General features: G+C 39.5%; 1 protein-coding gene across 2 annotated transcripts in view; it reads left to right on the top strand.

Moving 5' to 3' along the window:
* LOC124788228 (activated Cdc42 kinase Ack) overlaps nt 1-26,335 on the top strand; it is a 499,253-nt gene that overhangs the window by 35,625 nt on the left and 437,293 nt on the right. For both annotated transcript variants that reach the window (XM_047255411.1, XM_047255410.1), the window contains exon 2: nt 1,483-1,590. In XM_047255411.1, coding sequence (XP_047111367.1) covers nt 1,498-1,590 — 93 coding nt within the window. In that variant the 5' untranslated portion in view covers nt 1,483-1,497. The remainder of the gene's footprint in view (nt 1-1,482; nt 1,591-26,335) is intronic.

The raw sequence follows: 26,335 nt of genomic DNA on the forward strand, positions 1-26,335 counted from the left end.
AGACAAGCAGTGTGTCTCAACCAAAGGATTCGTCGATGCTGAGACAGTCTTGTCTGCAGAGTTCTAACACTGCATTATTGCCTGGGGATTTGTAGGACTCCTCTTGATAGGTCAGGAATGCACTACATAAAGGAAGCAGCTACTTGGGTAGTAGAGTACTTGGGGAGTGCATGTGAGGGTTTCTTATGCTATGCAGTAGTTTGAAGTATTCTGATGAAAACTCGCTGGTTGGTATGCAGTATTCAGACTAAAGACACTTTGACTGTCAAAATTGTGTTAGTAAATTGAAGTATTTGTAACAAAGTTCCCGAATTAATTGTCCTCCAGGACTGTCTTCTCTTGAGACCGAGAGCTGGCTGAAACCTAAAGTGGAAAGCTCAGAGATATTTAGCGAGTCATGGAATGTATATCAGAAAGACAGATAAGAGGCCCTAGGAGGGGGAGCATTCATCACAGTTGACAAAAATGTTGTCTCTATTCAGGTCGAAGTTGAGTGTAATAGTGAAGTCATCCCCCCCTCCTGATTGCTGCTTGCATCCCAGGTGTTGTTGCATTCCAGACAGAGATGCTGGATTTGGCAATTGTGTGATGAAGTGTGCTTTCCTTTGCGTGTGTGTGTGTGTGTGTGTGTGAGTGTGTGTGTGTTGCGTGTGTGTGTGTGTGTGTGTGTGTGTGTGTGTAAAGCTGTGGCTGAAAGCTAATATGTAAGTGACTTTTAATTGTGTCTGTCTGCAACTTGACATGTCTTCTCTACTACAAGTAGCAATCTGTCTTTTCCTGAATTGTTGTTATTCCTACTTGTAGTTTCCATTGTTTATTAGAGATAACTCCTCTTCATTCAGTTGACCTACAGTTTCTTCTTTTCTATTAACAGCTGTGCAAAAGTTTACTTGAATTCCTAATTGGAGGCTGAGGAGAAATGCTGATTGACTATGCAGATATTACCAAAACCATACAAACACAACTTTGTGCTAGCAGCAGTCAGTCAATATTTAGTTCCCCTGCATCCAGCTCTAAGTATTTATGTAAATAAGCTATGGTCAGTTTTTCTGAATCAAATTGCAGCTTGCTTTCGGCCATTATCGTCTTTTGTTGTATCTGTGTGAAATTGGTGTGTGTGTGTGTGTGTGTGTGTGTGTGTGTGTGTGTGTGTGTGTGTGACAGAGAGAGAGGGAGAGAGAGAGAGATTTCCAACATATATGTTCTTACTTTCTTTCACTTTTACTTCTCCACTGAGTTAGAACTGTTTTGCAAAATGCCACTGATTTTACCCTTATGAAGCACCTGTAATATTTTGTTGACCACTGACATTGAAAAGATGATAATCGTTACATGAGAATACAGGGATTTAAACTTAGCCTTGTGTTAGGTATGTCATATGGTTTGATTTCTTATTAAGATAGCATTATCACCAATACATTATAACTTACAACACAAGTAACTTGCTGCTTTCTGAAATACCTTTTTTTCCTATCTGTTTAGCATGTTACCAACACAATGGCGAGTGAAGATGGTATTGAGTGGCTGTATGAACTTCTCCAGGATGTCCAGTTGGAACAGTTTGCGTCAAGAATCAGAGATGATTTACAGGTACAAATTAATCACTTTTTCTGCTGAATGCCATTTGTTTTCAGATCAGTTAAGTGAGTGCCATTTATTGAAGATATTTAATTTGTACCATATTTACTTGAGTATAAGATGATCTGCCCCTTTTTTTACTAAGAGGGTCCTAGAAAAAAAAAATTTAAATGTATTCTAACTAAAAAAAATTACAAACTTTTATTGATGCAAAGGATTACACTTTTCTAAATTTATGTCATTTATTGATTGTCTACATTTTAATAATACAAAGTGAAATAAACTAAAAGAAATTGTTTGCATTAGGTTTTATCTTCACTGCCTTTCTTGTTTGCTTAGCCTGTTGTCTGGTATCTCTATTTTGATTCTTCTTCATCATCGTGATAACAGGACAGCTGTAAACCTCATATCTCTGTTGCTACAAATATTTGGCTTTCTTTTCCAAATATGTTGCGATTTCTGAGGTAGTGCTTACGGTAGGACTCGACCATAGCTCCCCCCCCCCCCCCCCCCCCCCCCCCCCCTCCCTACCCACTCTTGCACCTTACAGTGAGCAGTGACAGTATTTCTGTACGAAACATGTAAGAACACCACTGCCCCCCATGTAGCCTTTAGCATCTTCTTCAGAAATGTATGCTGTCATTGAGTATTTGTCCAATTTGAAAGTCAGTGACTCACCATAGTTCTCAGCCAAGCTGGGTCACTGTTTCTCTTCCAATTTTCTGTAGCTAGGGATATGCTTGAGCGATAGTGAAACAGGGGTGGCAAAGTCTTCTAGGGTGCAGATCGTATGTAACAGCAACAACAAATAGATAAACAAAAGTTCATACTCGCTGTTTAGTCCAATTGTTGAAGTTTTCATCGACCTTCGATGTAGTGCTTTCTTTTTGTACTCTCTCCACAACAGGTCTTTCTGCTGTAATTTATTCCATGACAATTATTACAGTCTATTTTATATGATTTACTTCATTCTGGAATAATTTTCCTTTTCGTTTAACCTGAATGTTGTCATCTTTCTCTAATGCCGATTAATGAATGGTAACAATTTTCTCTGGCATTCTAATATGTGCAGAGTTACTGGATTTCTCATTTGCAACCCACTTAGTAAATCATTAGTTTCTCTTAACAAAATAAAATATTAACTTGGGCTCAGAATCAAGCAATGCTTTTCAAAGCACAAGATTTTTGCCTTTACCTACTTAAAAAGCAGCACAAATTTGTGCATACAGAATCCATACATATATGAGAAATTTTGTTGTAAACTCATTTAAATACACCAAAGGTTTGTAGATTGATAGAAGTTAATGTTATTTCCTCCTGTGTTTCAGAAAACTTGTCAGTTTTTAAACGGAGCATTATATCGTTGAAGTGGCTAGTTCATAGTTTCTCGCGTATCCCTTGCTCTAGTGCCGAAAGTCAAATGTCACCTGATTGTTCGAGCAAAGTCGATACTTTATGTAGCGCTTCGGCATATCGATGAATCTCGAGCCTGTTTGAATGCAAATATTATTTAGTATGCCCTATTCTTTGGGATTGTTCAAAATAAAATTGTACAAAACCTCAGTACCCAAATCTTCATCTTGAATGTAAGATGAACGCTAATTTATGGGCTCTCACATGCTCAATATATTTTCAAACTGGCAATACATTGACCATCTGAGGGTGCATATTGCTGTATTGTCAATCCTACAAATATTAATGACCATTATTGATGGACCTCAAAATATTCTCAGTCTTGCCAAACCATGCTGAACATGTGAAGTCAAATATTGACAGTTTGATAATATCCTCCATTCAGATGTTAACAGAACTTCAGGAACCATCCACACAGCGTTAGTGTTGACTATTTATCTTTTCAATTTGATGCATTGTATATCATACATTAGATTTAATTTTTAAGGAGTCTTTTAACACAAAAGAATTTTAAGACGCCTATGCAAGGGTAATCATGAGGATTCTCTATGACGCTTCTTTCTTCTTTAATTTGAAAATATGGTATGGATTGTTGTTACATAGCAGTTTTGAAAACACTTCCATTTAAAAAAATATGTCGTATATCTGCAGTGATTAGTAAGACATCTACAAAATGTGTATTAGTTTCACCAGGTTATCACAAAGCATAAAAAGGTTAATGTTAATTTCCTGAACAGGTGGATATAGTTACTTCACAGGTTTCCACAGAATTTTGCTAGTTGTGCATGCTTATATTGCAGAACTAAAATTTGAGCATTAGGATGACAGGTCTGTTGCCAGACATGTCTAAGTTACTCCTAATCTCTTGTGAATGTGATTGCCTCTCTCCCTAATATATTTTGCTTCTCTATTTTATCTCATGTCAACACTAATAACTTGTCGTACAATGCAGAACTCATTGGAAAGTGATATATCAAAAGTTTTGGGTCTGTGATTCTGATTTGTTAGTAAATTAAAATGTGATCAGTCATTTCTTTTTAGCTATGGCTGATATAACTGCAGCACATGATTTCTTTTGGGTGTTTGAGATCTTAACTTTGTCAAACCATGTTGTCAGCTGACAGTTTTTGTCAATACTATTGATAGTGTGACATCACTTCAATATATTTAAGTTTTGACAAACCAGTTTTCTCAATAAATACGGAACATGTAGAGGTCCCTTTAGTTCGTTAGATGCCCCTTAGATTGTCATCCGTGGAGAGTGAAATGAGACGTCAGGACAACAGTAGATTTGTTCAGTTAACTTCTTTATTCGAGTCCTCGACCACAGTACATCCGGAACAGCTAGGTGGAGGCATCCAGTTGTGTCTCGTGCGAAACAATAACATCCGGCATTGCTGGTAGTGGAAAGAGAGGGACTGAGCACGGCATCACTTGAATGCCGCTGTCAGTGACGTCGCCAGCTGCAACTGTGATGACACCGTGGTGGTGCATCTGATGCTGGCTATTACCTCTCTTCAGCAAGCTGGTGGCTCCCTGCTCCAGCTGTGGCTTGTCATGACTCGAGGTAGTCTGCCCTATCTCATGGTCAAATAGCCGACCCTGTACTGCATTCCAGGGTGTCGCTCTGGGTGTCACAGGCTTGTGGTGTAGGCTGTGATACTGAGAAGAGAATATTTTAGTACATGAATAGCTGAGCAGTTGTATGCTCCAGAGTATGATTGCTTAGGTCTCAAGGCATGTACTCTAAACACATCCATCATGGCAAGTGAGGAAAGGCTTCTCTCCTTCCACTAACGTGTTGCAGCATTGGCTGTTGCTTACTGTACCCAGCTGGCAATGTTTTGCAACACATTCTAGCCTAGTTTTGCTTCGCAGTGTATAACACTCTTGCCTTTGTATGGCTGATTCTGTTGCAACTCTCTTCCACTGTGGTGGATTTTATGACAAGAATATGGCCGATATGCTACACTGCCTTCCTTTTTATCAAGATCTGGTCCCTCAGTTTGACCAAACTAGATTATCCTTTACACTAGAGTTCTTGGTGAATGGTCCTGCTTTGCCTCTTTTAAGAATTATTCTAGCAGTTGGTGTCCTTAACTCTATCACTTCATCTCATATATTTGTACAGGACCCTTTGCCCTGCCCCTTAACTCCAACACAATGGGACTTACTTCATTTCTAGACTTCTTGCACATTAACGTCTCTCTCTTCCCAATTTACTAGCTACAGTGAATAAATTATTCTTAATACTACCCCCTCCCCCCCCCCCCCCCCCCACACACACACACACACACCATCCCACGTATTCATTTTCCTTCTGCTGCTTTTTGATCAGGGTATCCAGTCCACGGGAATCAGAATGACAGATGAATCTGAACTGTCTTGTGCTTCTTCCGAAAGGAGGACTATGCCCAGCAGAACAAGTGCGGCTGTGGTGATACGACAATAGTCAGTGTCGTTTCTCTCTGTCACTTGCTTTCCTGATAGAAATTTATGTGCTAAGGAGGCTTGTCTCTTCTGCCAGTTCAGAAGCGTTTGTACATTGCTTTCATTCGGCCCTTTGAGTTTGATTTAAGCTGGTTTTATTTGTGGCTCCTCTAGCTAATACAGATGAGGCTGCAACATATTCAGGTGAGTTATCCCTGATATCACGGGGGGCAGGAGGAAAATAGGCACCAGAATCTTGCATGCTCTTCCATTTAATAACAAACCACTGCCATTTAGTTCTAATCTCCCTGCTGATGTAACCTACTCTGCTGCTCGAAAAACTAGCCAATACTACCATTAAAGGCAGAGTACAGCTAATGTACCCCACCTGCTGAAAGTACAATTCTGGCCTGATCACTTCTTTATTGCATTCTCTTACCCCGTTTTGTCCCATTAGCAATTTCATTGTGCAGGAATCGTGCCCCTCTCATATTAGTATATTTGGACAGACTGCGATTTCCTGTAGGCATTTATGTAACATTGCTTCCTCCATTTCTACATATCTTCCCTTGTCTTTTGCAACTAATAATAGTCGCTGCGTTTTTACTCCTACAAAATTCTTCAGTATCCCTCACTGGAAAGGATACACATGACCTATGTAGCACTTATGATGTACTTGTTTCCTTGCTACTGGTATTGAAATGGAAATGCAAAGCTTCACTCAATCAGTTGCCCCATTGCTGTGGCCACTTTGTAATGAAAAGGTAAGTTTTTGCACTTGGGTTTTAAACTGACCTGTTTTTCTTTACTTTCTTTAGACCGTATAAATGCTGATCCTACAACAACAAGTTTACACCTGGCTGACCTCTTACAGCCTATTGTATAGCCAACAGCATATTGCCAAGCAATATCTTTAGGGACTGCAGCCATTTTGTCACTGCTGCTTCCCTATCAAAGATTTCTATTGTAGTCTGTAATTCCCTCACATTCTGATTAACTGCCTCTTCTGGCATACGGCATTACTTCTCCAGTCAGTTGTCGTAGCAGTTGTGTGTTGTTCAATATGTCCTCCTCTAAACTTGCAGTCGGTGTAGTCTGTCAATCACTTGTGGCTTTGTTTCCTTTTGCCCACTGCTTAACCTATTCTATGGTGTTGTACACTCTTCGAATGTCTTAGTCATCAGAAGCACCAAGTATTGTTTTCATAAGCGTGTGTGGAATAACTGCCAGTACCCGAGTCATCTCATTCCTTAATTTCTCGTACACTCCATGTATGCTCTCAAATACCCCAGCAGTTCCTTTGAGGAGCCCCTGCCTTTTCATTTCCGGATGAAATTTGTCAAATTTTTATTCCAATCTTCTCACTTTTTTAAGCATCTCCCGTGTGCTGAATACCATCTCTCTCACCCAGTGATGACTGACGATCACTAAGTCTTCCTGCTTGGTGAACAGCACTCCCCCTCACAGGTGCTGCCACATCTCCTATCCCTGGAATAACTTTCAGACTCCCTAAAAAAGGTTTCAGCCGTCCTACATGCACAATTGTCGTTCTTGTCGGCAATTGAATCTTTACTTTACTGTTGATGTAGTCTGTACCACTTCGTTATAGCCCCTTGTACTGTGTAAAAAAAACTTCTTTGTCTTTCCCTCTTTGGTGCGCTCCTTCCTCTTTCTCCAGAGCTCATGTATTGATTGCGCCCCCCGCCCCCCCCTCGCCACTCGTACTCTGTTCCAAATTTTCCTAACCACTCTGGCAAACTCCTTTCTTCTTCATTTTCAATATGTCGAACAGTGATGGCGTTTTACAACCATATACTGCTCCGTATAGCCATAATCCTGTATTCATATGCTACCTTTAGTTGTAGGTGGAAATAACATACATCAGATGGACATCCCAGTTGGTGTGATGAGAGTTAACGTAGTATCTGAGCATCTTCCTGAATGTCCTATGCACTTTCGCAGTTCTTCCATTGGCTTCTGGATGGAGAGAACTTAACCTTACTTCTTCACATTCAATAATTTACATAATTCCTCAACAAGATCTGACATGAAGTTCATTCTCTGGTCTGTTAGTATTGTTTCAGGCACTCCAAACTTCAGCATAGAATTATTCACAAATGCTTGTGCCATTGTTGCTGCCTGCTTATTTGTCGTCACGACCATTTGTGTGTATCTTGAAGAATGAACTATGATTCTGAGTAGGTACTTATTCATTGCAGGTGTTTTATTGAAAGGATCTAAAACATCAACCCCAGACATTCGAATGTTGCTAATGCTTCAGGAATGGAAAACTGCACAAGGAGAAGATTGTGAACATATGCAGTACTTTAAGCAGTCATAGTTTTGTACACAGGGTGGTTTGCTATGCAGAGAAACCAAGTAGGGACCACAGGTAGTGGTACCAATAAAGCTATGGAATAGAGTGCTACAAGCAGTTCCCAATCACATATTGGCGGAGATTGCAGCTCTACCAACAGAAGGTACTCTTGTTAGACACAAATCCACTCTCAGTTCACACTGTATGCAATTCTGCTCATACTGGTTTATGTCCGTCTGCCTATTCCTCATGAATACCTGTTTGCTAACTTTCTGTTGGTAGAGCTGCAATCTCCGCCAATATGTGATTGGGAACTGCTGGTAGCACTCTATTCCTTAGCTTTATTGATACCACTACCTACTTGGTTTCTCTGCATAGCAACCCACCCTGTGTACAAAACTATGACTGCTTAAAGTACTGCTTATGTTCACAATCTTCTCCTTGTGCAGTTTGCCATTCCTCATGCTCATTGCACCCAAGAGGTAATACTGGTACGTTTCTACTTAAGGCATCTACATTTCCATGCTTCATCCCAGGTTTATGCATGACATTGAAATCAAATTCACTTACTCTTATTGCCCATCCTTTAACCTGAACAACCATTTTAATGCAGGATGACCTGTTATTACTCTGAACTTTTTACTCGACCGATAACATTTGAAACAGGTAATTCCATAAATAAGGCTTAACATCTCTTTCTCCATTGTGGAATACTTGCTTTCCACAGAATTTAGTTTTCTTAATGAGTAAGCTACTGGATGTTCTACATATTCCACCTCCTGTGACAACATACAGCCTAGTGCATGGTTTGATGCATCACATGATAAAACAAATTCTCTATTAAAATCTGAAAATACCAATATTGGACAAAATGTTAAAGAATCGTTTTGCTCCTCAAAAGCTTGGTGACACTCTTTCGACCACCCAGATTTAGTAACTTTTTAAAAAAAATTGTGTCAGTGGTCTAGCAATATTGTTAATTGCTGCATATGCTGTTCCATATCACTCAATGACACAGGCAAAAAGGAATACAAACATCTCAAAAATGAGATCGACAGGAAGTGCAAAATGGCTAAGCAGGGGTGGCCAGAAGACAAATGTAAGGATGTAGAGGTTTATCTCACTAGAGGTAAGATAGATACTGCCTACAGGAAGATTAAAGAGACCTTTGGAGAAAAGAGAACCGCTTGCATGAATATCAAGAGCTCAGATGGAAACCCAGTTCTAAGTAAAGAAGGGAAAGCAGAGAGGTGGAAGGAGTATGTAGAGGGTCTACACAAGGGCGATGTGCTTGAGGACAATATTATGTACTTGAGGACAATATTAAGGAAATGGAAGAGGATGTAGATGAAGATGAAATGGGAGATGTGATACTGCGTGAAGAGTTTGACAGAGCACTGAAAGACCTGAGTTGAAACAAGGCCCAAGGAGTAGACAACATTCCATTAGAGCTACTGACGGCCTTGGGAGAGCCAGTCCTGGCAAAACTCTACCATCTGGTGAGCAAGATGTATGAGACAGGCGAATTCAAGAATAATATAATAATTGCAATCCCATAGAAAGCAGGTGTTGACAGATGTGAAAATTACCAAACTATCAGTTTAATAAGTCACAGCTGCAAAATACTAATGCGAGTTCTTTACAGACGAATGGAAAAACTGGTGGAATCTGACCTCGGGGAAGATCAGTTTGGATTCCATAGAAATATTGGAACACGTGAGGCAGTACTGACCCTAAGACTTATCTTACAAGGGAACATCCCCATCGCACCCCCCTCAGATTTAGTTACAAATTGGCACAGTGGACAGGCCTTGACAAACTAAACACAGATCAATCGAGAAAACAGGAAGAAGTTGTGTGGAACTATGGAAAAAAAGCAAAATATAGAAACTGAGTAGTGCATGCACAGGACAGGCAACATCAAGGCTAATGTGAGCTCAGAAGCGCTGTGGTCCCGTGGTTAGTGTGAGCAGCTGCCGAACGAGAGGTCCTTGGTTAAAGTCTTCCCTCAAGTGAAAAGTTTAATTTTTTATTGTCAGACAATTATTATCTGTCTGTCCGATGCGATCACTTTTTTTGGGAGTGTTTATCACATCCACAAGAAAACCTAAATCAGGCAAGGTAGAAGAATCTTTTTACCCATTCGCCAAGTGTACAAGTTAGGTGGGTCGACAACATATTCATGTCACGTGACGCACATGCCGTCACCAGTGTCGAATAGAATACATCAGACGTGTTTTCCTGTGGAGGAATCCGTTGACCTATGACCTTGCGATCAGATGTATTCGGTTACCATTGGAGAGGCACGTCCTTTCGTCTACTAATCGCATGGTTTTGTGGTGCGGTCGCAAAACACAGACAATAAACTTATTACAGTGAACAGAGACATCAGTGAACGAACGGACAGATCATAGCTTTGTGAAAAAAAAAAAAAGTAAAATTTTCACTCGAGGGAAGATTTGAACCAAGGACCTCTCATTCCGCAGCTGATCACGCTAACCACGGGACCACGGCGCTCCTGAGCTCACGTTAGCCTTGATGTTGCCTATCTTACACATGGACTACTCAGTTTGTATATTTTGCTTATTTTTTTCATAGTTCCACACAACTTCTTGTTTCCTCGATTGAACTGTGTTCAGTTTTTCAAGATCTATCCACTGTGCCAACTTATAACTAAATCTGAGGGGGGCTGCGATGGGGAGGTTCCCTTGTTAGAAGAAAGATTAAGGAAAGGCAAACGTACATTTCTAGCATTTGTAGACTTAGAGAAAGCTTTTGACAATGTTGGCTGGAATACTCTTTCAAATTCTGAAGGTGGCAGGGGTAAAATACAGGGAGCAAAAGGCTATTGACAGTTTGTACAGAAACCAGATGGCAGTTATAAGAGTCGAGGGACATGAAAGGGAAGCAGTGGTTGGGAAGGGAGTGAGACAGGGTTGTAGCCTCTCCCCGATGTTATTCAACTTCTCCCCGATGTTATTCAATCTGTATATTGAGCAAGCAGTAAAGGAAACAAAAGAAAAATTCAGAGTAGGTATTAAAATTGATGGAGAAGAAATAAAAACTTTGAGGTTATTCGATGACATTGTAATTCTGTCAGAGACAGCAAAGGATGTGGAAGAGCAGTTGAACAGAATGGACAGTGTCTTGAAGGGAGGATGTAAGATGAATATCGTTGTTGTTGTTGTGGTCTTCAGTCCTGAGACTGGTTTGATGCAGCTCTCCATGCTACTCTATCCTGTGCAAGCTTTTTCATCTCCCAGTACCTACTGCAACCTACATCCTTCTGAATCTGCTTAGTGTATTCATCTCTTGGTCTCCCTCTACGATTTTTACCCTCCACGCTGCCCTCCAATACTAAATTGGTGATCCCTTGATGCCTCAGAACATGTCCTACCAACCGATCCATTCTTCTGGTCAAGTTGTGCCACAAACTTCTCTTCTCCCCAATCCTATTCAATACTTCCTCATTAGTTATGTGATCTACCCATCTAATCTTCAGCATTCTTCTGTAGCACCACATTTCGAAAGCTTCTATTCTCTTCTTGTCCAAACTATTTATCGTCCATGTTTCACTTCCATACATGGCTACACTCCATACGAATACTTTCAGAAATGACTTCCTGACACTTAAATCAATACTGGATGTTAACAAATTTCTCTTCTTCAGAAACGCTTTCCTTGCCATTGCCAGCCTACATTTTATATCCTCTCTACTTCGACCATCATCAGTTATTTTGCTCCCCAAATAGCAAAACTCCTTTACTACTTTAAGTGCCTCATTTCCTAATCTAATTCCCTTAGCATCACCCGACTTAATTAGACTACATTCCATTATCCTTGTTTTGCTTTTGTTGATGTTCATCTTATATCCTCCTCTCAAGACACTGTCCATTCCATTCAACTGCTCTTCCAAGTCCTTTGCTGTCTCTGACAGAATTACAATGTCATCGGCGAACCTCAAAGTTTTTATTTCTTCTCCATGAATTTTAATACCTACTCCGAATTTTTCTTTTGTTTCCTTTACTGCTTGCTCAATATATAGATTGAACAACATCGGGGAGAGGCTACAACCCTGTCTTACTCCCTTCCCAACCACTGCTTCCCTTTCATGTCCCTCGACTCTTATAACTGCCATTTGGTTTCTGTACAAATTGTAAATAGCCTTTCGCTCCCTGTATTTTACCCCTGCCACCTTTAGAATTTGAAAGAGAGTATTCCAGTCAACATTGTCAAAAGCTTTCTCTAAGTCTACAAATGCTAGAAACGTAGGTTTGCCTTTCCTTAATCTTTCTTCTAAGATAAGTCGTAAGGTCAGTATTGCCTCACGTGTTCCAGTGTTTCTACGGAATCCAAATTGATCTTCCCCGAGGTTGGCTTCTACTAGTTTTTCCATTCGTCTGTAAAGAATTCGTGTTAGTATTTTGCAGTTGTGACTTATTAAGCTGATAGTTCGGTAATTTTCACATCTGTCAACACCTGCTTTCTTTGGGATTGGAATTATTATATTCTTCTTGAAGTCTGAGGGTATTTCGCCTGTTTCATACATCTTGCTCACCAGATGGTAGAGTTTTGTCAGGACTGGCTCTCCCACGGCCGTCAGTAGTTCCAATGGAATATTGTCTACTCCGGGGGCCTTGTTTCGACTCAGGTCTTTCAGTGCTCTGTCAAACTCTTCACGCAGTATCATATCTCCCATTTCATCTTCATCTACATCCTCTTCCATTTCCACAATATTGTCCTCAAGTACATCGCCCTTGTATAGACCCTCTATATACTCCTTCCACCTTTCTGCTTTCCCTTCTTTGCTTAGAACTGGGTTTCCATCTGAGCTCTTGATATTCATACAAGTTGTTCTCTTATCTCCAAAGGTCTCTTTAATTTTCGTGTAGGCGGTATCTATCTTACCCCTAGTGAGATAGGCCTCTACATCCTTACATTTGTCCTCTAGCCATCCCTGCTTAGCCATTTTGCACTTCCTGTCGATCTCATTTTTGAGACGTTTGTATTCCTTTTTGCCTGTTTCACTTACTGCATTTTTATATTTTCTCCTTTCATCAATTAAATACAATATTTCTTCTGTTACCCAAGGATTTCTACTAGCCCTCGTCTTTTTACCTACTTGATCCTCTGCTGCCTTCACTACTTCATCCCTCAAAGCTACCCATTCTTCTTCTACTGTATTTCTTTCCCCCATTCCTGTCAATTGCTCCCTTATGCTCTCCCTGAATCTCTGTACAACCTCTGGTTCTTTTAGTTTATCCAGGTCCCATCTCCTTAAATTCCCACCTTTTTGCAGTTTCTTCAGTTTTAATCTACAGGTCATAACCAATAGATTGTGGTCAGAGTCCACATCTGCCCCTGGAAATGTCTTAAAATTTAAAACCTGGTTCCTAAATCTCTGTCTTACCATTATATAATCTATCTGATACCTTTTAGTATCTCCAGGGTTCTTCCATGTATACAACCTTCTTTCATGATTCTTAAACCAAGTGTTAGTTATGATTATGTTGTGCTCTGTGCAAAATTCTATCAGGCGGCTTCCTCTTTCATTTCTGTCCCCCAATCCATATTCACCTACTATGTTTCCTTCTCTCCCTTTTCCTACACTCGAATTCCAGTCACCCATGACTATTAAATTTTCGTCTCCCTTCACAATCTGAATAATTTCTTTTATTTCATCATACATTTCTTCAATTTCTTCGTCATCTGCAGAGCTAGTTGGCATATAAACTTGTACTACTGTAGTAGGTGTGGGCTTCGTATCTATCTTGGCCACAATAATGCGTTCACTATGCTGTTTGTAGTAGCTTACCCGCATTCCTATTTTCCTATTCATTATTAAACCTACTCCTGCATTACCCCTATTTGATTTTGTGTTTATAACCCTGTAGTCACCTGACCAAAAGTCTTGTTCCTCCTACCACCGAACTTCACTAATTCCCACTATATCTAACTTCAACCTATCCATTTCCCTTTTTAAATTTTCTAACCTACCTGCCCGATTAAGGGATCTGACATTCCACACTCCGATCCGTAGAACGCCAGTTTTCTTTTTCCTGAGAACGACATCCTCTTGAGTAGTCCCCGCCCGGAGATCCGAATGGGGGACTATTTTACCTCCGGAATATTTTACCCAAGAGGACGCCATCATCATGTAATCATACAGTAAAGCTGCATGCCCTCGGGAGAATTACGGCTGTAGTTTCCCCTTGCTTTCAGCCGTTCGCAGTACCAGCACAGCAAGGCCATTTTGGTTATTGTTACAAGGCCGGATCAGTCAATCATCCAGACTGTTGCCCTTGCAACTACTGAAAAGGCTGCTGCCCCTCTTCAGGAACCACACGTTTGTCTGGCCTCTCAACCGATACCCCTCCGTTGTGGTTGCACCTACGGTACGGCTATCTGTATCGCTGAGGCACACAAGCCTCCCCACCAACGGCAAGGTCCAAGGTCCATGAATATCAACAAAAGCAAAAAGAGGATAATGGAATGTAGTCGAATTAATTTGGGTGATGCTGAGGAAATTAGATTTGGAAATGAGACACTTAAAGTAGTAAAGGGGTTTTGCTGTTTGGGGAGCAAAATAACTGATGATGGTCGAAGTAGAGAGGATGTAAAATGTAGACTGGCAATGGCAAGGAAAGCGTTTCTGAAGAAGAGAAATTTGTTAACATCGAGTGTAGATTTAAGTGCCAGGAAGTCATTTCTGAAAGTATTTGTGTGGAGTGTAGCCATGTTTGGAAATGAAACATGGACGATAAATAGTTTGGACAAGAAGAGAATAGACACTTTGGAAATGTGGTGCTACAGAAGAATGCAGAAGATTAGATGGGTAGATCACATAACTAATGAGGAGGTATTGAATAGAATTTTGGAGAAGAAGAGTTTGTGGTACAATTTGACTAGAAGAAGGGAATGGTTGGTAGGTCATATTCTGAGGCATCAAGGGATCACCAATTTAGTATTTGAGGACAGCATGAAGGGTAAAAATTGTAGAGGGAGACCAAGAGATGAATACACTAAGCAGATTCAGAAGGATGTAGGTTGCAGTAGGTACTAGGAGATGAAGAAGCTTGCACAGGATAGGGTAGCATGGAGAGCTGCATCAAACCAGCCTCTGGACTGAAGACTACAACAGCAACAACAACATCAACAACGTCACTCCCATGGACGATTATGTCATTGAGATACACTAAGCAGTGGAATGGTTTTAAACCTCTAAGTATTCCGTCCAACAATATCTGGAATGTTGCAAGTGCATTTTTTAATCCGTATGACATTCTTCTGAATTGGTAGTGGCCTCAGGATGGCAAAAACGCTGCTGTGTGTCAATCTAGTGGTTCAGCAAGACAAGAAAATGAAATAAATTAAATTAATTCTTATGTTTAATCATGAGCCTGGCACTACCTAGCCATATGCCCCCAATGATTACACGTCTAACATTTGACTGGAACTGATTTTGTACACACAGCTGAGTGACCGTCAGTGTTAACACTGTGCTCATCTAACACGCACTAACCAATCGTGACTTCCATTATCTAGGCAAATCCTCTGGTTCTTGCTTATACAAAATGCATGGCCATCAAATCTCTTCTCCATGATTGAAATACAATCAAAATTTTCTGTACTCACTGTACTGTAGGCTGTAGGTTCAGACATCCCTCTTAGAAGGAAATGTCGATGTTCTGACAGCAGTATTAGATGCCCCTTCGACTGTCACACTTAAAAAGTGAAATGAGATATAAGGACGATAATAGATTTGTTCAATTAACTTCTTTATTCTGGCCCTCAGCTGTGGTACAGCAGAAACAGCTTTGTGGAGGCATCCAGTTGTCTCTCTTGCGAAACAAATGACGCCCTGTATTGCTGACACTGCAGAGATGGGGACCGAGCAGGGAGTCATTTGAATGCCGCTGTGAGCGACATCTCCAGCTGTGCCCATGATGACAGTGTGCCAGTACAGCTGATGATGGCCGTTACCTCCCTCCAGTCACCGGGCAGCTTTCCTGCTCTGGCGGCAGCTCTCTCATAACTCAGGTCAGGTCTCCCTGTTTTGTGGTCGAACAGTAGACCCTGTACTGCATTCCAGGACATCACTTTGAGTGTCACAGACTCATAGTGCAAGCTGCAATATCGAGATGAGAATGAGTGGCTGAGTACCTACATGCTCCGTACTCTGTTCATTTAAGGCTTAAAGCATGTACTCCAAACACTTCTGTGATGGAAAGTGTGGAAAGGCTTCTGTCCTGCTCGCATATTGCAGCATCTGTAGTTGCTATACTGCTTCCAGCTGGCTATGCTTTGTAACATCTGTCGGCTATGTTTTGCTTCAGCTGCCTGCAGCTGACTCTGTTGGTACTCTCTTCTGCTCTGGTGTATTTTTTGACTGAATACAGTTGATACATAACAAATATGTTAAACAATGTAAAAATGTTGACCTCGACAGTAATTGTTAATTTGTGAATATTAGAGGACCTTGTAATTTTTGTGACAAATTTGGGGAAAACCTCGTCTTATAATAACGCAATTATAAGACGAGGTTTTTCCCAAATATGGTACTTCAGTTGTAGCCAACAAACGTCATTGTGCAAAGAAGTTGCGATCTATGAACTGAGGTCACAGATAATGTAGAAAAAAAGAAAACGTATTGAACCATACATTAATCTATATTTATTATCTATTTGAAAATAAATTCTCAGCAAGAATAGCAAGACCTATTAAAAAAAAAAAAAAAAAAACAGGCATATTTAAGGCAAGGATCAGGTAACACTGAAAATGAAATAGACTACATTTTATCAAATAATAATAGTAGCAAAAAAATTTGGCGAAATTTCCACACAAACTTAGTTATGTATGTAGATAGTTCACCCATCCCAAGAATCAAGAATTTTCATTCTTGTCTGTTACTGATATCAATACTTAACAAGTGAACAGACAGACAAATAAATAACAAATGAAAAAAATACACACATCAAAAAACATTTTGCATCACCCCGATTCCGAGAGATCGGGAACCTGTACAGAAAATTGGAATAGAGATCAACATAAACATCATTTCTGCCCTTTTTATTGCTCATGAAAATCACACATTGCGTGTTGTACCACCATACAGCGAGACCTTCAGACATGGTGGTCCAGATTGCTGTACACACCAGTACCTCTAATACCCAGTAGCACATCCTCTTGCATTTATGCATGCCTGTATTCCACAAGTTCATCAAGGCATTGTTGGCTCAAATTGTCCCACTCCTCAATGGCGATTTGGCATAGATCCCTCACTGTGGTTGGTGGGTCGTGTCATCCATAAACTGCCCTTTCCAATCTATCCCAGGCATGTTCGATAGGGTTCATGTCTGGAGAACATGCTGGCCACTCTAGTTGAGCAACATCGTAATCCTGAAGGAAGTCATTCACAAGATGTGCATGATGGAGGTGGGAATTGTAGCCCATGAAGACAAATGCCTCGCCAATATGCTGCCGATACAGTTGCACTATCGGTAGGAGATGCCATTCATGTATTGTATGGCCATTACGGTGCCTTCCATGACCACCAGCGGCATATGTTGGTCCCACATAATGCCACCCCAAAACAGCAGGGAAACTCCACAGTTGCTGTTCTCGCTGGACGCTGTGTCTATGGTATTGGTTTGCTGTATGCCACATATGGATTGGAAGAATTTCTACTGTGTCTAAGGCTTTCAGCCCGACTGGGTTGCCTCCAAACATGTCTCCGACGAATGTCTGGTTGAAGGCATATGTGACACTCTTCGTTGAAGAGAACGTGATGCCAATCCTGAACGGTCCATTCAGCATGTTGTTGGGCCCATCTGTACCGCGCTGCATGGTGTTGTGGTTACAAAGATGGACCTCATCATGGACGTCGGTAGTGAAGTTGTGCATCATGCAGCCTACTGTGCATAATTTGAGGCATAACACAATGTCCTGTGGCTGCACGAAAAGCATTATTCAACACGGTGGCGTTGCTGTCAGGGTTCCTCCGAGCCATAATCCATAGGTAGCGGTCATGCACTGCAGTAGTAGCCCTTGGGCGGCCTGAGCGAGGCATGTCATTGACAGTTTCTGCGTCTCTGTATATCTTCCATGACTGAACAGCATCGCTTTGGTTCACTCAGAGATGCCTGGACACATTCCTTGTTGAGAGCCTTTCCGGCACAAAGTAACTATGCGGGCACGATCGAACCGCGGTATTGATTGTCTAGGCATGGTTGAATTACAGACAACATAAGCTGTCTAATAGGCGCTGCTCATGAATGGTTGTTTACATCTTTGGGCAGGTTTAGTGACATCTCTGAACAGTCAAAGGGACTGTGTCTGTGATACAATATCCACAGTCAACATGTATCTTCAGAAGTTCTGGGAACCGGGTTGATGCAAAACTTTTTTTGATGTGTGTATATTTAATGAAAACATTATTATGCCGAGTTGCAGATAGGTACAACAAAAAGACTCTCACAATTAAAGCTTTTGGCCATTAAGGCCTTCGTCAACAATCTACACATATGCATGCACACAGACTCGTGCAAATGCAACTCACACACACGACTGCAGACTCAGGCAACTGAAACTACACTTAATGAAAATATAAAACTTAATGAAAATATAAAACTTAATGAAAATATAAAACTTAATGAAAATATACTTAATGAAAAAAAATTTTTTTTCATGTAAAATGAGATTAACAATTTTCAGATTTTTTTTCTTTTACTTGTTCTCTTGAAACCTTTCTTGTCAAATTTCATGATTCTAGATCAAAGAGAAGTAGCCTGTGGGTTTTGATGAGTAACTTTTGCAAGTATCAAAATGTGACATAGGTGACAATATCTTTTGATTGCACCAACTTAGAATCTTAACTTTCTTACGCCACCAAGGTATCATAAACTTTAGTACGTAATTTTAAGTTCAACTTCATATGTCTACCTGTTCTAAGAAAAATGGATCTTAAGAGATTGACAAATAGACTGATGGACAACAAAGTAATTCTATTGGTATTCCATTTCTACCAGTCAGGGTATGAAACCCTAAAAACTCTACAGGATGTGATGGTGACCCTGTAACTTTACAGCATATCGAGTGATCATGGCCTCATAAGATGCTAGATGCTTTTTTTAAAAAAAAAAAATAAAAAAAAATCTGGCAGGATGTTGTATAAACATATTTTGAGAATTTATTCAGAAATGTTGAAAGTACATCAGATTTACACTAATCACATCTCTGAGAAAGAAAGGTGTACAGGGACACAAAAAAAGTGGAGTTATTTAATAAAGATACCTTTGCAAACAGCAAAGATGTTGTAGATACAAGAAAGTTAAAGGAAAAATCTCACAGAATTCAACAATATATTGGTAAGTATGAGAGATGAAGGGGGGCAGTTAAAGTATGAAGGAAACAAAATAGAAACTGAAATTTGGTGCATGCTACATTTCATAAGTTAAAATTATAGATGGCACAAGAACAGGCAAAACTTTGCAAGTAGTCAAAGATTTCTTTAAATATTTCACAATATGAAAAAGAAATAGAATAAGTTAAGGGAGAAAACGATCATATTCTGGAAGTAATAACAAATGAGCTGGACACATTAATTTGAGTGATGAGAAAAGAAAGGAGCTATGACATAGTGGTATTTTAGTTGATATGTGGATGGCTTGCAAAAAAATAGTACAAATAGAACTCACAAAATTGCTTAAAAAAATTATTGTGCAGGAAAGCTGTTCCCCAGGAATGAAACAGTGGTGCAATTATTATATTAATAAAAAGGAGACAGGTAAAAAAATAAATTCTAAGATAGCCACTGAAGTTATCAGAAAAAAGTCTACAAATTAAATTTTAATCAAGCAAAGTGGTAAGCTACCTTTAGAACTGGATACATCACAGTGGACCATTTGCTACAAATAAACAAAATTCTATAAAGAAACAATGAAAATAAATTGTCACTCTGTTTGGGATTAACAGATTATTTTTTAAAAAAGTAAGTTTGTCATTCAACCAAACCTGAACAAACAATTCTCAACGAAGAAAATACTAATTAAAACCACATTAATGCATTGAAACATATTTATGACAGTGCTATAGCTTAATCAGGACAGTGGGCAATGCAGAACTAGTGGAGAAACGAGTTGTAGAGAATGTACCATCAAAGCCCTTTTCTAAAGTCATAAAGGACGTTCTCAGACCCTTACACTGGATAAATGATGATGTGTTGCCATGTACCTCTGATGTAGATGAGCTTTGACTGTGAATGGAATAACTTCACAGAGGAAGTTTGAAAGCAGACCCGGGACCTGGTAATTTATTTGATTTCTTCACAATGACACATTTAGTGCCAGTTAACCGTATCAGTATTACCATAGAATTCGCATGTGTACAATGTCACGGTTGTATGGCACAGTTGCGAACCTTGACGAAGGACATTGAACCTGACAGAGAGCTGTTGTGCAGAGAGAACCTTTGTGTTAGAGTAAACTTTGTGGTCTGCACCAGCTGTCTCCAGTGTAAAAATCACCTCAAGATGGCTGCACGCATGTCAGCTGAAAATTGCAGCAAGATTTCGACATTGTCTGATTGGAATCCTGGAATCTCGTGTAATATTTATAACACCCAGAAAATTTCGAGAACTTCATGGGTCCTGAAAAGCATTGTAAATTTTTATTTTAAAATGTTGATTCAGCATTAGTTTTGTATTTTAGATTAATAATGAATTTTGTATTTAAAGCTGTTGAATCTGGCAACTTTGTAGAAAGAAGAGGAAGTAAACAGAATAGTAAAACTGACAAGGAGTGCTTCAGGTAACCAAATGTGGCGTTGCAGTATTTACTGCAATACAGCTCTCTGCACTATCACATTCTGCGCACAAGTACTGCAGCGTATATCCATTTGAACGTACTTACTGTAGTCAAGCCTTGGTGTCCCTCTACAATTTTTCCATTTCAAACCCCCCTCCCCCATGCAAATCCCACCTTCTTCCCTTGTGACATGGATAATTCCTTGATGACATGGCATGTGTCCTATAAACCTGTTTCTTCTTTCATTCAAAGTTTGCCAGAAACATCTCCTCCCTGCTCTGCCTCCTCTCCCTCCCTATTCGATTCAGTTATACAATATACCTGTGTAAAAAAACAGTATTTTTCTCTTGTGTCACAGTTCAAAATTTCTTCTTCTCTTCTTGTCTGAACTGTTTATCATACATCTGAACTGTTTATCATACATATTTCATTTGTGTGCAAAGCTAACACTCTAAACAAATACCTTCAGAAAAGACTTTCTAACACTTAAAAGTGTTAAGGACTTTCTCTCTTTCAGTAATACTATTTTTGCTAATGACTCTGCAGCTTTCCTGTCTTCTTTGGTGATCATCAGTCAGTTGCTGTTCATATAACAAAACTTTTGTTTCCTAATCTAAATCCTTTAGAATAAGCTGATTCAATTCGACTATGTTTTGTTCCCATTGTTTCACTTTTGTTGTTATTCACTTTATAACCTCTTTCCGAGATACTATCCCTTCAACTGATATTCAAAGTCCTTTACCATCTGTGCCAAATTGACAGTGTCACTGGTAAACTTTGAAGTTTTTATTTCTCCTCCTTCAATTTTCATTCCCTTTTTAATTTTTTCTTTGTTTTGCTGTACTGTTTGCTCAGTGTATAACATAGATTGTCTGACATTGGGGACGTCTGCTGCACGTCTGCTGCACTATCTTCTCAACTACTCCTTCCCTTTCATATCCTTCAGCTCTTATAACTGCAGTTTTGTTTCCTGTACAACTTGAAATAATTTTATGTTCCCTGTATTTTATCCACGCTACTTTAAAAATTTCAAAGTGTGTTTCCAGTCAACATTGTCGAAAGCTTTCTTTAAGTCTACAAATGCTACAAACATAGGTTTACCTGTCTTTAACCTATTTTCTAGGATAAGTTGTAGGGTCAGTATTGTCTTGCATATTCACTGGAGCCCAAACTGATCCTCCAAGATCTACCAGTTTTTTTTGTAAATAATTAGTGTCAGTAATCTGTTGCAATCACTTATTAAAGTGACAGGTCATTAATATTGACACCTGTCAGCACCTGTCTTTATTGGCATTGAAATTACTACTTTCTACTTGAAGTCTAATGTACTTTGACTGTTTATGTAGGTACAGTATGTCAACACTTGTACCATTAACTAGGTTCCAAGCCACTGCAGGCTCATCATCAGATGGAGGTGTTACAGGAACATAGTTCTCTGGATCTTGTGCAGCTAGACTAGGATTATGATGCTAACTTCTAGCTCCACTCAGCCCAAAAAATAATGTTCCTGTAATACCCCCATCTGACGATCACCCTGCATTGGCTCACAAACTAGTTAGTACTGAAATAAATTTTATCAAATTCAAAAAGCAACTGGTATCGTTTTGTACCTATGTAAACCACAAACTATCATTGGCTGCAGTTTTTATTGACAATGGATGTAACAATTTGAGAATATTTTATCTGTCTCGCACCAGGTGAAGTAGTTTTGTTATGGCTGCCCCTCTCAAGGATATCAGCTGTTCTGAGGGAATGTATTCTACTCCAGGGGCTTCTGTAGCGTTGTATTTGGCCTGCAGCCTGCCCGCATCTCGTGGTCATGCGGTAGCGTTCTCGCTTCCCACGCCCGGGTTCGATTCCCGGCGGGGTCAGGGATTTTCTCTGCCTCGTGATGGCTGGGTGTTGTGTGCTGTCCTTAGGTTAGTTAGGTTTAAGTAGTTCTAAGTTCTAGGGGACTTATGACCACAGCAGTTGAGTCCCATAGTACTCAGAGCCATTTGAACCATTTGAACCATTTGGCTTGCAGCCATTCCTGCTCAGCCATCTGGCACTTTGTCAATCTCATTTTTTTAGACATTTGTTCTCAGTTTTACCCTGTTCATTTGCTGCATTTTTATATTTTTTCCTTTGTCAGTTAAATCTGATAACTCCTGTGATAGCTGAGGATTTCTGCTAGGCCTCATCTTTTTACCTATGTGATCCCCTGCTGCTTTCCTATTTCATCTGTCAAAGGTGCCCATTTGTCTTCTACTGTATTCTCCCCCCTTTCAGTCAATCATTGCCTAATGCTCCCTTTGAAACTCTCAAAAACCTCTGGTTCATTCAACTTGTTAAAGTCCTGTCTTCGTAATTTCTGACATTTCTGCAATTTCTTTAGCTTTAATCTGCAGTTCATAATCAGTAAATTATGGTCAGTGGCCACATATGCCCATGGAAGTGTTAGCTAAACAAGATTTTCAAAACTTAGTTTCCAAAATTTCCAAAAAGGAAAGTGAATGATTGGTATGTTCTTTATTGAAGTGAAAATTTGTTTGGGAAAATTAAAGAATGACGAAGAGAACAGAACAGCTTACCTGCATCTCTCCTCCAGATGATATGATGGGCATGCTTCCTGCCCTTCCTCAAGCTGCTCCTTCTTCCCTAGTAATTATCTAGAAGCTCTCCCTGGCACCAGTGATGGAATTTCTCCTCCTGAAGGTACGCACAGGTCACGCAGCGTCTCTTTGTATTCTGTATGGAATAGCGGTTATGACTAATAATAATGGGGTGAGAACTTTTAAATACAAAAACCATTCAAAATGTAAGGAATGATCTGCGAGCGACATGGAGATTTTTTCGGAATTGGGAAAGCTGAGAAAATGAATGGTCTGATTGGGGAACAGTCTGGCGTGGAGGACATAATAACTCTAAAGGATATTAGAGGTGATCAGGACTCATAGCAAAGTGAATGGACTTTAGATGGACCAAGGAAGTTGTTTGACAGATATCCAAAGGTATTAAATGATGTCTTGAACTGAGATCAGCAGATGACATTTGAAAATGTGCAGCAGCAATGTGGTTGCATATAGCTGTGGTAATGCTTGCAAAAGGCTGGAGGAGGACTCTAAGAAGCAATGGATGTCAAATGGTGATTTTATTATTATTATTATTATTATTATTATTGCACATACAGTTTATTGCAGTAAACACAGGTTCAAACAACACACACGTATTATGGAGATGCTTTCGGAACTCAGATGCAAGTCCTGGAGGGAAGGCAGCATTCTTTTTGTGGAACACTATTGAAAAAATTGAGAGAACTGTCATTTGAAGCTGATGGCAGAACGATTCTGCTGCCTCCATGAAGATAAGATACGAGAAATTAGGACTCGTATGGAGGCTTATAGATGGTCGTTTTTCTTCCATTCTGTTGGCGAGTCGAACAGGAAAGGAAATGATTATTAGTGGTATGGGGTACCCTCTGTCATGCGCTGTATCGTGGATTGTGAAGAGTCGATATAGATGAAGAAATGAGTTCACTATGCTGGATTTGGTATTTTATCAGTATGTTAACGGACTCTTCTGTTGGTTCTTGGTAGAACAACATTATAATAGTTTGCTTTTGAACAAAAGCAAACTAGTGCTGTTTATTTATTTCATCAACAATTGGACACTTTCCAAGTGTCTAGGACTGTGTGAGGTATTGGTGGATGAGTCATGTTGATCCCAGTAAAGTGGCTTTTCCTAGTTGGCAGACACATATTTCATTGATGCTGGTGATTTTTGAGTGCCCTGTGAAATGTTTTGGCACTGCTCCCAGTGTCCTGATAGTCACTAGGATCACTTTCATAGGCTTACACCAGAGTTGCTGTATTTGCATTTTGTATTCCTTGTGTCTGGAAGTTTTACAGCTCTTTTCTGGTCGATTCTGTTATCTCCTGGGGTGGCAATGTCAATGATCAACATTTACTCTCTCTCTCTCCACAGTTATGATGTGTGGTGTATTGTGTTGTAGCATTTGATCTGTCTGAGGCTGAAAGTTGTTGTTGTTGTTACAATTATCCATAAATTGAATAATTATTGAAGCTGATCCCCAGTCAGTCTCGTTGTCTATGTGAAGGGATTCTTAGTTAGTTAGTTGGTTGGTTGGTTGTGTGTTCCATTGATCAATCACACGGTACAATAGCCGTTATGATGTGGAACATGTCAAGTGCACAAGAAATGCACATATGAAAAAAGATTTTTTAAATTTATTCCTATTCATTCATCTATGCTATAGAAAGAGTTGTCAAAGAGTTTCAGTTTATTTTTGAAGCTATTACTGCTGTCTATCTACATTTTATTTCATCTGGTAATTGTCGAAAATTTTTATAGCAGCATATTTTACCCCTTTCTGTGCCAAAGATAGGCTGAGTAAAGTATAGTGTAAGTCTTTCTTTTTTCTAGTATTATGATCATGAACATCACTGGTGTTTTTAAACTGGTCCATGTTGTTGAGAACAAATTTCATTAGCAAGTAAATGTACTGCGAGGCTATTGTAAGAATTCCCAATCTTTTAAAAAGATGCCTACAAGATGTGCGACTATGAACCCCACACATTATTCTAACCACTTTCTTTTGAGCAGTGAATACTGTTTGTCTGAATGTTGAGTTACCCAAAATAATTTACTAGTTTCTACATTTTCAAAATTGGCAATTATTCTGATTACAAAAGTTGCTGAACCTAGTCGCTTTAGAAGATCCAAAATATGAATTTTCCAATTAAGATTCTCCTCTATATGTACACCCAAAACCTAGTATGCTCTACCCCGTCTACTGACTTCTGTTGATATGCTATATTTACTGAAGAACTGTACTTTCTGCAGCAGAAAATTGGATGTACTGTATTTTCTCAAAGTTTAGAGCAAGCCCATTTGCAGAAAACCAATTAATGACTTTTCCAAAGACCTTATTGGTATCATTTTTAATTGGAGTTTCTTTTACTGGATTAATAATGATGCTTGTATCATCAGCACTGTCAGTTCGGCCTCCTGTTTCAGATAGAAAGGGAGGTCATTCACATATATCAAGAACAGAAAGGGACTGTTGATTGAACACTGTGGAACTCCTAATGTAATTTCACCCCAGTTAGATGAAGTGGCAAGCTTATTTAAATCACTTGACCCATATAAGGAAACTTTTGCTTCCTGTTCCGTAGGTATGACTTAAACCACTCATATGCTATTCCATTTATACCATAGAATTGTAATTTCTGTAACATAATGTCATGGTTCACACAATCAAATACTTTGAACAAGTCACAGAAAATTCCTGTTGGAGACATTTTACCATTTAAAGGCTCTATTACGTGGGCAGTGAAATTGTGTATTGCTGTCTCAGTCGAACAGCATTTTTGAAATCTGAATTGTGATTTACTAAGTATCCCATTACTGTTGAGGTGGCTAACCACTCTTGAGTACATAACTTTCTTGAAGATTTTTGAAAGTGGTGTAAGCAAGGATACTGGCCGATAATTATTGACATCTGTGGTGTCCCCCTTTATAGAGAGGCCTGAAAATGGCGTATTTTAAACTGTCTGGGAAAATACCTAGAGTTAGTGATGCATTACATATGTGACTCAGAATATCAGCTGTAATTGCTCCACATTGTTTTAATGTCTTATTAGAGATGTCATCTATTCTGACAGAACATTTATTTTATGTCATCAATTCTGACAGAACATTTATTTTTCAGAGATTTAATAATTTTACTTATTTCACAAGAGGTTGTTAGGTGAAACTTAATCTGACTAATTTTTTTCAAAACAGACTCTTC

The sequence above is a fragment of the Schistocerca piceifrons genome, chromosome 3, assembly GCF_021461385.2.
Source record: "Schistocerca piceifrons isolate TAMUIC-IGC-003096 chromosome 3, iqSchPice1.1, whole genome shotgun sequence".
Taxonomy (NCBI): Eukaryota; Metazoa; Arthropoda; class Insecta; order Orthoptera; family Acrididae; genus Schistocerca; species Schistocerca piceifrons.